The sequence below is a fragment of the Ovis aries genome, chromosome 5 (assembly GCF_016772045.2).
Source record: "Ovis aries strain OAR_USU_Benz2616 breed Rambouillet chromosome 5, ARS-UI_Ramb_v3.0, whole genome shotgun sequence".
Lineage (NCBI taxonomy): Eukaryota > Metazoa > Chordata > Mammalia > Artiodactyla > Bovidae > Ovis > Ovis aries.
The window spans coordinates 24,398,146-24,412,017 of NC_056058.1; the positions used below are offsets into that span (position 1 = coordinate 24,398,146).

The 13,872-nt window shown below is 39.9% G+C and overlaps 1 protein-coding gene across 2 annotated transcripts in view; it reads right to left on the minus strand.

Moving 5' to 3' along the window:
- Positions 1-13,872, minus strand: part of MEGF10 (multiple EGF like domains 10) — a 184,901-nt gene that overhangs the window by 116,079 nt on the left and 54,950 nt on the right. For both annotated transcript variants that reach the window (XM_042250276.2, XM_027969975.3), the window contains 2 exons: positions 12,297-12,398; positions 10,873-10,973 (listed from right to left, as the gene is read on the minus strand). In XM_042250276.2, the coding sequence (XP_042106210.1) occupies positions 10,873-10,973; positions 12,297-12,398 (203 nt within the window). The remainder of the gene's footprint in view (positions 1-10,872; positions 10,974-12,296; positions 12,399-13,872) is intronic.

Consider the following 13,872-nt stretch of genomic DNA (forward strand, 5'->3'; position numbering starts at 1 on the left):
CTCATTGGAAAAGACCCTCATGCTGGGAAAGATTGAGGGCAAGAGGAGAAGTGGGTGACAGAGGATGAGATGGTTGAATGGCATCACTGACTCAATGGACATGTCTTTGAGCAAACTCAAGGAGATAGTGAAGGACAGGCAGGTCAGACATGCTGCAGTTCACAGGGCTGCAAAGAGTTTGGCATGAGCAACTGAACAACAATAGCAACTCCATCATCTCCAGGTGAGGGAAACAAGAATCCACAGGGAAGTTCTTTCCAAAATCCTTGCCCACTCGGCCAGTTCCCCAAGCCTATGTTTCCCCGCCAGTGGCTGACAGTGGGGCAAAGTGTTAGCCATTGAAAATGTTTTTCCATTCCTTAAACAAAATTGCTGACAATATTATCCTGAGTTAGCTTGCCAAATGTTCCAGCTCACAAAGAGGAAACCCATTCTTCCTGGAGACAAGGGCAGGAATAGTACATATAACTTCCCAGTTAACTGGAGAAGGTATAACACGAACCTATGACCAGGTGCATAATTCAGGAACCTCAACTGATGATATCTCCATGACTTAAGAGGTCCAAAATGTCATAGGAGGCCAGAAAGAGTCTAACACAGGGATGGCAAACGTGGGGCACTTGGGCCACCCAATGACCGTGACAGAAGTCATTAATGAGTCACTCTGTTCTCCCTCTTAGCACAGACATGGTCTCATGATGCTCTCACTCTCACGGTCTCACTCTCTTCTAAACAAGATGTTCCAGGTAGTGACTCCTAAGAGATATTACCCTCTCCCCGCAAAGGGAAACTTTTTGTTAATTCCAGTTCAATATAACATAACATTCCAATATAAAAGACACAGGAAGAAATCTATGCTGCTGCTGCTAAGTCACTTCAGTCGTGTCCAACTTGTGGCAAACAGCCTAACTGGGCCCCCTGAAGAGCCACCTGTATGGCATATCTGTCTCCTGGAAGGAAAACAGTTCTGGGTAAGTGAGCTGCAGATGTCGATAAGCTCTTAACCCCAAATTTCAGTTTACAACCCGCTGCTTACTGAAACATGACATTCAAGCAAGAGTCAAGCTCATTTGCAGGAATTATTTATTACATAAACACAGACCAGAGTTCTAGCTCCTTCTTTGCCTCCAGCCAGTTCGGTTTTTTCACAAAACTGGCCAAGTGAAAAATCAGCTGTGAATATTCATTCAGTGCTATGGTAATCAATTGTCACACTGCTCTCTGCTAAGCGCGGGAAATCATATACAGTTCAGTGTGTGGGAGTGAAGCCTTCTTATTTACGGTTCCAAAGTTCTCTTACTGAGTGCAAAGACAGCCAGGGCACATCCATGGGAACTGGTCCTCTACCACCAGGGCTGGCCTACAAGACAACAGGGTGACACCTCAGTCCCACACCTCTTCCTGTGTCTCCTCTGCAAGCCACACGGGCTGCAAAGCCCCCATCACAGCTTTAACTTGAAGGGAGTGTTTGACCTCCACCATCTAATAGAAGGGGCTTCCCAGGTGGAGCTAGTGGTAAAGAACCCACCTGACAGTGCAGGAGATGTTAAGAGACATGGATTTGATCCTTGGGTTGAAAAGACCCCCTGGAGGAGGACATGGCAACCCACTGCAGTATTCTTGCCTGGAGAATCCTGTGGACAGAGGAGCCTGGTGGGCTACAGTCCACAGGGCTGCAAAGAGTTGGACATGACTGATGCAGGTCAGGAAGCAACAGTTAGAACTGGACCTGAAACAACAGACTGGTTCCAAATAAGAAAAGGAGTACGTCAAGGCTGTATATTGTCACCCTGCTTATTTAACTTCTATGCAGAGTACATCATGAAAACGCTGGACTGGAAGAAACACAAGCTGGAATCAAGATTGCCAGGAGAAATATCAATCACCTCAGATATGCAGATGACACCACCCTTATGGCAGAAAGTGAAGAGGAACTAAAAGCCTCTTGATGAAAGTGAAAGAGGAGAGTGAAAAAGTTGGCTTAAAGCTCAACATTCAGAAAACGAAGATCATAGCATCCAGTCCCATCACTTCATGGGAAATAGATGGGGAAACAGTGGAAACAGTGGCAGACTTTATATTGGGGGGCTCCAAAATCACTGCAGATGGTGATTGCAGCCATGAAATTAAAAGACGCTTACTCCTTGGAAGAAAAGTTATGACCAACCTAGATAGCATATTGAAAAGCAGAGATATTACTTTGCAGACTAAGGTCCGTCTAGTCAAGGCTATGGTTTTTCCAGTAATCACGTATGGATGTGAGAGTTGGACTGTGAAGAAAGCTGAGTGCTGAAGAATTGATGCTTTTGAACTGTGGTGTTGGAGAAGACTCTTGAGAGTCCCTTGGACTGCAAGGAGATCCAACCAGTCCATTCTGAAGGAGATCGGCTCTTGGATTTCTTTGGAAGGAATGATGCTAAAGCTGAAACTCCAGTACTTTGGCCACCTCATGTGAAGAGTTGACTCATTGGAAAAGACTGATGTTGGGAGGGATTGGGGGCAGGAGGAGAAGGGGACGACAGAGGATGAGATGGCTGGATGGCATCACAGACTCGATGGATGTGAGTCTGAGTGAACTCCGGGAGTTGATGATGGACAGGGAGGCCTGGCGTGCTGCAATTCATGGGGTTGCAAGGAGTCGGACACGACTGAGCAACTGAACTGAACTGAACTGAACTGAAGCAACTTAGCACACATATATGCATCTAACACAAGTAGGGTAACAAAGTCAAGTTCACCACAGAGGAAACAGTCATCTCAACAGTCCTTTCCTCTGCAGCAGCATCCAGCAACAGAAGACGGGGCATACAGACTCAGGACGGGAGCTGCACTGGAGAAGAGCCCCAGGCCATGCCCTTTGTCCGCTCACAATCCTGCTGCAGGCAGCCCTGCTCCCAGTGATCTGCTTTCTCTGCCATCAGTCAAGGGCGTGGGAGGGACAATGCATTTCTAGTCTCATCTTTGGATCAGCCAGTCCTTCCCAAGGAGGGACAGTTGCCAACTTCTTATTCTGCTGTTTTGCTATGAGCTTTTCCTAGTCCCAAGAAACCAAATTTACAAGCAACTCCCACTTGTACCAAAGACGTGTTTGGAAATCAGTCATGTGTAAACCCAATACATCTTCCTAAAGTTCTGATGTTGCTAATAACGGTTAGATGCCTAGGCCAACCTCAAGTCCTTACTCAGCACTCAAGTACAAGAACATGGTGATCATGAGGCCGGGTCTCAACTCCTTTCCACCAACCCACAAGCTCACGTGTCGCTGTCTAGGACTGCTTGGGGTGCTCTCACTGCCACAGGGGAAGACATCATGGCTCTCTCCTTGGTGTTGATGGTGGGGGCCGCGGGAGAAGTCAAGCGGCCACCCTGGCTCCAAACAGTTCCTGGAGCTACAAACAGGTGAGGCCTTGGGAGAGGAGGACCTGTGGACTTTAGGATGGGGAGAACGAATCCCAGTGACAGTAGTAAGGGTAAGGAGCTTGAAGCACCTGCTGGTTTGACTCCTGGCATTTATCACTCAAGTCTCAGTCTCAAACTATCTCCTTCACTGGCTGGGAAATCAGCCCAATTCTCTCTCCACTGCCACCTATTGTTTCTAAACAGCATTTCTATAGCTGTTTGAAGAACAAAGCAGTCTACTTTGAAACCAAAATACACCCTTGAAACCAAAATACTAGTAGCTCACAAATATATATTTCTTAAGAGAACAGAAACACTAATAAGTAAGGAAATGCAAAGAAAAGCAAGGTACTCTTGTCACCCAGAAGCCTGAAAGCAATAATCACATCTAGTGTTGGTAAGAATACAGGGAAGTGGGCACCCTCATATATTCCTTGCAGGCAGACAAGTTGTTAGAACCAATTTAGATAGCAATTTGGAAGTTTGTATCAAAAAGTCTTAAAACGTGACTCAGATTTCTCCTTTCTCCTAATATTCCATTTTTCCCTTCCTATAGAAATATATTTTTACTGGGCTCCTGAGCACTCAGAATAAAGACACCCATGCAGCTCAGTGAGGTCACGTAACTAAGTACTCGCCAAAGTAGAAACGGAATGGGATCACTTCTAGGAACTCTCCTCAGGAAATAGCTGGCATTGTCATTTGCCTCTTCTACCCACTGCTGGGGACCTAGATTGATGTGAAGAAGTCAACAATGGCGCATGAAGATGAAGGCTGCACCCTAGAGATGGTGGAGCAGAAAGGTGGAAATTGCTGGGTTTCCTATTGGTTTACCAACCTCTGGACTCATGTGAGAAAGAAACAAACTTTTATCTCACAGCCAAACCTAATCTTTTCTGATACAAAATACATACTCTTTGTCCCAGAAATCCTACTAAATTTGTCTTATGAATCTTTCACCTGTACAAAGAGACTCAAAATAGTTTAATAGCTACAGTGAGCAACATTTAAGTGTCCAACATAGAATGAGTAGGTAGGTAGGAAGGCAGAAAGGAAGGAAGGAAAGAAGGAAGAAAATGTGAGACAGTCAAAAAGTGAGGAGGAAATAGATGTTAACAGACAACCTTGGAACACTGCATGTAAGCCAGTTTGGGCTATGCATCTTTTCACGTTAGGAACAAGATCAAAATTTTAAGGAAAGAATTATATGAAATCTTGAGGGATCAAGGTTGAGAAGATGGAAGATAGGAAGTGTCTAAGACTACTGATCTTGTGGAGGAAGGGCCAAACAATGGCTACTTTCATGACTTCAGAGAAGACATGGGACTGGCACCAGGGCAAGGTGGGAGACGATGAGCAAGATGACCCCAGAGGTTGTGATCTGAAATGCAAATGTAGCCTTGACATTTGCAAAATGCAACCAGACACTAATATTTATAAGGCATGTGTGGTCATGAAAGCTAAGAACTATATGAAAAGGATACATAATTGTAGCAATTACCATGGTGGTTAAAGTAAGGCAAATATACACACACACACACACACACACACACACACACACACACACGTTTATTTATCTTAATGGCAAAAGATTCAAAAAAAATCAATCACTGATGAGTAAAACATCTGTCAGGTGAATTTAGCTTAAGAACAAGTAGGTTTTGTTATTTCTGTTTTTTTTTTAATTGAAGTAGAGCTGATTTATAATATTGTGATAGTTTCAGGTGTACAACAAAGTGATTCAGTTATATTTTTCAGATTCTTTTCCAATTTAGGTTATTATAAGATACTGAATACAGTTCCCTGTATTATATAGTAAATCCTTGTTGTTTATCTACTTTATTTATAGTACTGTGTGTCTCTTAATCCCATATTCCTAATTTATCCTTCCACCTTCCCTTTCCCCTTTGGTAACCATAAGCTCTATTTCTATGTCAAGAAACAACTAGGTTTTAGATTTATAATTTTAGTAAATTAAAATTAATTGCTAGTACTATTGTAAAAGTGATCAGGAAAATAAATTAATTAAAAATTCCCATTTATAATGGCATCAAAAAGAATTGAAAACCTAGGAATAATTTAACTAAAGAAGTGAAAGACCTTTACACTAAATACTATAATAAGTTGATGAAAGAAATTGAAGATACAAATACATAAAGCCTTACTCAAATACATTTGATGCATTTCACACTCACGGTTGGAAGAATTTATATTGTCAAATTGTCCATAGTAACAAAGCCACCACTTACAAGTTCAATTCAATCTCTATCAAAAACCCAATGGTATTTTTCACAGAAATAGAAAAAACAATCCTAAAATTTGCATGGAATCACAAATGACTCCAGATAGCTAAAGTGACCTTGAGAAAGAACAAAGCTAGAGGTATCCACATTCTGTGATGTCAAACTTTATTACAAAGTTGTAGTAATCAGTATAGTACTAGCATAAAAACAGACTCACAGATCAGTGGAACAGAATACAGAGTCCAGAAACAAACCCATACATATATGGTCAATTAATTTGTGACAAAAGAGTCAAGAACATAAAGCAATATTTTCAATCAATGGTGTTGGGAAAACTGTACAACCCTATGCAAAAAAGTGAAACTGGATCATATATTACACCATACACAAAAATCTACTCAAAATGGATTAAAGACTTGAACACAAGACCTGAAACCATAAAACTCTTAGAAGAAAACATAGGTGTAAATTCCTTGACATGGGTTTCAGTGATGATTCTTTGGATTTACACCAAAAGCAAAGACTACAAAAGCAAAAATAAATGAGACTGCATGAAACTAAAAAACTACTGCAAAGCAAACACCCACAAGAGTATCAACAAGCAAAAAACAAAACTGATTAAAACATGGGTTAAAGATTTGAAAATACCTTTTTCTAAAGAAGACATACAGATGGCCAACAGGTACATGAAAAGGTGCTCATCATCACTAATCATCAGGGAAATGCAAATCAAAACCACAATGAGATATCACCTCACATTTGTTAGTATAGCTATCATCAAATAGACAAGATACAATAAATGTCGGTGAGGATGTGGGGAAAAGGGAATCCTCATGCAATGCTGGTGGGAATGTAAGATAGTACAGCTACTGTGAAAAACTGTATGGGGGTTCCTCAAAACAATTAAAAATAGAACTACCACATGATCTAGCAATTCCACTTCTCTGTATTTATCTGATGGAAACAAAACACTAACACAAAAAGATTATCTGCACCTCGTGTTCACTGAAGCATTATTTACAAAAGTCAACGCATGGAAGCAACCTGGTGTCTGCTAATGGATAAACGGATAAAGAAGATGCAATATACAGATCTAGTGGGATACTATTCAGCCATAGAAAGAGTGAACTTTTGCTATTTCCAACAATATAAATAGGTCTAGAGGGTATTGCGTAGGTTCAATCCCTGGGTTAGGAAGATTCCCCTGAATGAGGGCATGGCAGCCCACTCCAATATTCTTGCCTAGAGAATCCCCATGGACAGAGGAGCCTGGCGGCATACGGTCCATAGTGTCTCAAAGAGTTGGACAAGACTAAAGCAACTGAGCACGCACACAGAGGGTATTATGCTAAGTGAAACAAGTCAGACATAAAAAAGACAAATACTGTCTGGTTCTAATTGTATGTGAAATCTAAAAACAAAATGAAAACAGAATCACAGCTACAGAGAATAAATGAGTGGTTTCTGACATTGGGGGTTGAGGATGAAATGGGTGAAGGGGAATTAAGAAGCAAAACCCTCCAGTTATAAAATAAGCCACATAGATGTAATATGAATACAGCACTAAGAATACAGTTAATAATATTATAATAGCTTTGTAATAATTTTAACAGGTAGTTATTAGATTTATCCTGGAGATTATTTGTTAATATATGCAAATGTCAAATCACTAACCTGAAACTAACATATTTTATGTCAACTCTATTTCAATTTTTTAAGTCAAGAAAATAAATGACATTCCAGTTTTTAAAAATAATGAAACACAATCAGGCAATAATAGGAGCTTTGAAAAATGAATAACCTTACAAGTGTAATCTTATGAACAGGTTAAAACCTCACAGAGGAACTACAGACATCTTCATGTCCAGCAATATTTTCTTCTTGGAAAATTTTCTAATCCATTCTTTTTTCCAGCCAGATTCTTAGGAAAGGCTTCTAACCACACTATTCCCTACATTTTTTGTTTTGGCTCTTCCTGCCTAATGGTAAATGTCTGCCTTCTGAACACAGAGCCTTGTTACCCAAAGTGTGCTCTGTGGACCATCAGCTTCTGTACAGCCTGAGAGTTTAGTAGAAATGAATAATCGTGGGCAGGATGAAGCAGGGGGAGGGAGGGACGGGAAGATGGGACTTGCTCTCCAGGGGAGCTACCTTAGCCACGTAAAAGAAACTATTTTTTCTAATATAGGTTGTTATGTGAAACCATTCTTTTTTTTTTTTGCCTTCTAGGTAAACTGATTAACAAAATTAAACCAAAATTATAACCAATTCGTGTGTTTCATTTCCTTTTGATAACTTGCTGGAAACAGTTAAAATGGTGACTGTGCTGGGTGCCTGGCAGCAAAACCTAGTTGGAAAAAAAAAGATTATGAAAGCAGAAACAAGAATCATGTGTTCTCTCTTCCTTCTCTATCCACAAGGGTGTCTCACTAGTGCCAGCTGTTGAGAGAACAGAAGATGGACCAGAGGCATCCCTGAGAACAAGGAAGTAACGGAAGCATGCTTGTCCTCTGGGGTTAAGCTATGAAATCAAGACATCAGAGTGGAGAGATACAAAAATACCCTTAGAGAGACCAAACAGCTCCCAGGCCTCAGAGACCAGACAGTGAGCTGATTAAATGTATTAACATATTTAAGGAAAACTGCAAGAAAAGGAAAATTTTAGTGACAAATGCTAGAGATGGCCATCCAAGCAGTCAGGAGTCATACTGGCTGGTATGAGACTTATCTCAAGGAAGAGTTATAATATCTTTACCATCACATTATGGCAATAATTTTTACCAGGTATGACAGTCCTGTGGGATTGCCCTGCTTTCTGAGATTAGCTGTATTACTGATGGAGGCACTGGGCTCTGGAAGGCTAGAACCATGAAGCACTGAAATTTCTAACTAACCTTGCTCAGGTCCATAATCCCTACATCAGCTGCCAATAAAATTTAGTTTCCCACATGCCAGATCTTCAAGGAGAGAAGGTATGATCAGGATACCATGTCAGCACCTCTCCAAGTTCTATGTAACAATGAATTAGCACCCTGACTTTATATATGACTCTTAGGATTTGAATTAACAAAAAAATCCACAATAGATAGAGCTATTTTCTCAATGTCCTCACAGCTAGGCTTGTAGGTTTGAACCCTAGCAAGAACACCAAGATAATGTCTCCTTGAAGCATCTGGGAAGTGGCCAGCCCAACCAGCCAGGCCTCCCCACTCTCCAGGCTGTGTGTGTTCAAGGCCCTCCTTTGAAAATTTCCCATCAGCTTAGGCCACAGAGATCAGTTCATGATTATTCTCAAAGATGTTTGACTATAAACATAATTTTTCTTATTCCACACCATTATTAATCAAACACATGCAAATTAAGAAAAATAGCAAAAGGAAAATTGGCACAGGTAAGCAAAAAGATGGGCTTTCCTGGTGGTTCAGTTGGTAAAGAATCCACCTGCAATGCAGGAAACCTGGGTTCAATCCCTGGGTAGGGAAGATCCCTGGAGAAAGAAATGGCAACCTACTCCAGTATTCTTGCCTGGGAAATTCCATGGACAGAGTAGCCGGAGGGCTACAGTCCATGGGGTTGCAAAGAGTCAGACACAACTTAATGACTAAATCACCATCACCATATAAGCAAAAAGACACTCTACACTGCTGGTGGGGGTATAAATTGAAAACACACCAAACATTCTAGGAATATGTGTATGCCTCTAACCCAGAAATTCTACTTCTATGAAGGTATCCTTACCTATTAATTATGTAGATGAACAAAGATTTAATCCAATGACATCTTCTAAATGAGTTCATAATAGTTAAAACTTGGAAATCATGTAAATATTCAAGAGCTGAGATCAGTTAAATAAACATCTATAATGCAATAAACTCTGTCATTTGTAAATTGTTGCAGAAGTACATTTACTGACCAGGAAAAACATTCACAGTATATTTGTATTTTCTCCTTTTTCGCTTAGTTACATTTTCTAATTTCTCTTCAATGAACATTTATTCATATATAGCCTTGGTTTTGAATCAAATTTGAGATACCACTCTTTCTATATACCCTGGAGAACAGAATGGCAACCCACTCCAGTATTCTTGCCTGGAGAATTCCATGGACAGAGGAGCCTGGAGGGCTTCAGTCCGTGGGGTCACAAACAGTCAGACATGACTTGAGTGACTAACGCTACACCCTTTCTATATAAAGAATAGACTCCAAAGGTTAGAAGGAAGATGATACATATACTAGTCCAAGCCCTCTCTTTATTTAGAGCAAATTAGCCATCTATGGGGTCGCACGGAGTCAGACACAACTGAAGTGACTTAGCAGCAGCAGCAGCCCCAAATAAAATTATAAACCCATTTATAAATGGTTTATCCAAGGCCACCCAGTGCTATCATTCAGTTCTGTGGAGTCTCAAGCCCAGACATGATCAGAAGTTTCTAGTGCCTCCAAGCTAGAGCAGAACTCTGCCTCTTTTTTCTACTCAATACCAGCATCTCATCTCAGAAAGCAAAGGTGTCCTTCTAGCTTTTTGTTGAGCCAAAATATTTGAATAAAATCATTTTTAATAATGCCTATCTTAAGTGTCTCTAAGAGTCCTACACACAATAGTTAGAAAACACAATTGCAAACTACATGATATTCTAAGATCTCCTAAAGCGTATCATAAAACACCAAACTTCTCTCAAGATATCTCAGAATGAATCAGTGAGATGGGGAGGGGAGGGACGAAAGAAATGACAATGAAAAGAGAAGGTCTACTTCGTGATTCAGACTTACAGCCATTTCATATTGTGAAAGCTCCGTAAGAAGCCTTTCAGTCTATGTACCGGAAAAGAACACGCTGGCCCCTTGGAAGTTGACTCAAGACTCTGGTGAGTTGCTGCAGGAAGCTTACATCTCTGTTCTCTGCTCTGATGACTCCCTGACTGATTTCCAAACAGACTTTTCTTGAAGAATTGTAACGAACATTGCAGCATCCAACCTTGAATCATTTTTCTGTAACTTCTGCTTTCTCCCCAAGCAAATTTCATGTCGAGACTTGTGACAGGATAGAGGGACATAGCGAACGCTTCCCTGCTTACACAGGCCAAGACAGCAGCAGCGAGTATAAGGGACGGATCCAAGAGGCCCCATCTCCACAGGCCTCAGTCTCCATCTCCGCAGGCTGCCATTAACAGATGCAAACCAACACTGGGGAAAATAAATGAACTTCCAAGAAACATTAAGTCTTACTTACGGACACACATTTCCCTGCTCTCATAAAATCCAGGACAGCACTGGGACTTGCGCCTGTACATAGTTTTTTCTCCATGTCGATAGGCGGTCCGATAACTGATTCTATACAGAGGTCAAAAAAAAAAAAATCACATCATTACATCTTTTGATCTGCAATTTGATCAGAAATCAAAAATTTATATTTTAATACAAAAAACTGTCAAACATGATATAGGTATAAAAAACAAGGTCCTCCAAGATAATAAAGAAGACACATGGGAAATAGATTTTGAGCAATACTATACTAACTCACCAATTTGCTAAGAATACACTGAATGGACATTTAAGTCCACCAGCACTTTTTCCAAGCAATCAGAAGCTGCATGTCTTCTCTACTTCACTTGAGATATTTTATAAGATATTGATCATTTTCATATATGTTACTTATCTAATCACTCATCATGTATCTATATAGGTTTTAGAGGAAGAATTTGGAGAAATCCTTTAAAATTTTTACCCTACTACAAAATAGGACACCAAAAGATAAAGAAGTTTACCTATAACTCAAGCTTCATTCATTTACCGATCCATTTATATAACACATGTTTATTGAGCACTTACTATACTCCAGGCATTGGGGAAAGAGCTCACAGTGAGTGAAAGAATACAAAGCTCTTGCCCTCAATGAATTTACATTCTACTGGGGAAGACAGACCTGTATAATTTAAGATATACACTCAACAAATAAATGTATTATCAAATAATGGCTGGTAATGATTAAATGCTATCAAAAAATAAAGCTTGAGTAAGGTAATAGATTGTGACATGAAGGAATGTTGGTTTAGATACAGCAATCAAGGGAAGTTTGTCCTAAGAAATAATAATGAGTGTGACATCATTTAGTACAGCATAAATCAGCAGGTACCACAGTCCACCCACAACCCAGACAACAAGTATTTTACTGATGAAATCAAGACAGTTTTCTTCCATATTAACATGATTATTTAACATGGTGTTTTTGTTTTCTGTTTTCACTTTTATAGAAAAAATAAGCATGTGGCTTATTGTTCTTAAATTCAATTCAAATTTAAGGTAGTCTAAATTAAATTAGATGTTCAAGTAGAAACATAGTCTAAGAGAGTTTTTTGATATCTGGTGACATACATATTTAAGAGTGTCTCCCCAGTTTTGCTCAATAGCCAGGTGACTTCAGCTAATCAAATGATGGTAATCAGTAAATGTTTTCTGTGTAAGTTCCTCGAGGGACAGACAATCACTTGTGTTTCCGTATCTCCTGCAGCTTGGAACATGGCTACAACAACCACACGCACTCAACAGCTATTCACTCTATGAATGGGCCCACCTTCTCAAGGGTTTAATATCTCTGACTATGTCAGACTCCATTCCACTATGCCAAATAAATAAACACATCTGAGTTTCCATTACCTGTGCCGCGTGCATTTAAACCAGTTCAGAATGTCGGTGCAGCTAGTGTAGTAAATTTGATCAAAGGGATGTGGGTATGACTCTTGCACAGTCACGGAGTAGCTGAAAAGAAGAGAAAAGAGAAGCAGTCAGTATTTCTCTTATATTAACGATAGACTGTACTAAAAAACAGTCACTGGCTAAATTATCTGTACTTCCATCTCCACACTGACTTTTAACAGAATCTCCATGTTTTGATGGGTTTCTATTTGAACTTGAACCCTAAAAGTTCCAACATTAAATATTTAAAACACAAGAGTTTATGCTATACATTTCAAAAAATTTTTCATTTACTATTCACCCAAAACTCTGATATTACTAAATTTAAAAGCATACCATTTCAGGGACTTCCCTGGTGATCCAGTGACTAAGACTCCATGATCCCAATGCAGGGGGCCTGGGTTCAATCGCTAGTCAGAGAACTAGATTCCATGTATTGCAACTAAGAACCAAGGCAGCCAAATAAATAAATATTTTTTAAAAATCACCGCATTTTTCTGTAATTTTTAGTTCCATCCCATACCTTGTGGTCCAGGGATATCAAAACCTTTCAAAAAAAAGTTTTCATCATAGGCCTTCATAAATAATACCCATAGCTGAGTTGGTAAAGAATCTGCCTGCAATGCAGGAGATCTGGGTCAAGAAGATCCACTGGAGAACAGATAGGCTACCCACTCCAGTATTCTGGCCTGGAGAATTCCATGGAGAGTCAGACATGACTGAGCAATTTTCAATTCAAAAATTAAATAAGTGTAATCAGAAAATCTGAGTACATTTCGCTTCTGATTTTGGAAAATCAGAAAGTATATTTCTCTGATGGGAACTTCGAATGATTTTCTTTCTTGCACCTGCCCTACTGGGAAGCACCCTGAAGCTCATGTTGATGCAAATTCTAAGACTTTCCTCATCAGTACTTTTCCCTCCCAATCCAAAGTCCCTTGGATGACAAGGAGATCAAACCAGGCCATCCTAAAGGAAATCAATCCTGACTATTCACTGGAAGGACTGATGCTAAAGCTGAAGCTGTGGTACTTTGGCCATCGGATACGAAGAGCCAACTCACTGGAAAAGACCCTGATGCAATTCGGTGCTAAACAATGAGCTCATGGAGCTTTCATTATTAGATTAAAAGTCATATACTTTTTAAAACAGTCTTTTTATCCAGGAAAATATATTGAAATCATGCTACTGAGCCTCATTTCCTCTGATGTTTTGGTTCAGTGTTCTTTTATCGTAAAACATAAACTAACAGTTAAAAATTTGCTGATGTATATTTAAAGCCAATAAACTGTTTTCATTGATAACAAATCATGTGACGCGTCCCAGTTACAGATGTTAAGTGTTAGAAGTGTGTTTTTCATGATAGACTGTTTACTGAGTCAGGTCCACGGGTGCAGCCGTACACGTCTATATACCCCATGAAGCCCACAGACAGGTGAAGAGGTGAGTTGTGGAGTGTCATGGAAAGAGTCTCCACTACCTTGACCTCGTTTCTTGAGTTTTGCAAGACAATTTTTTTAGTAAATATTTTCCTCAG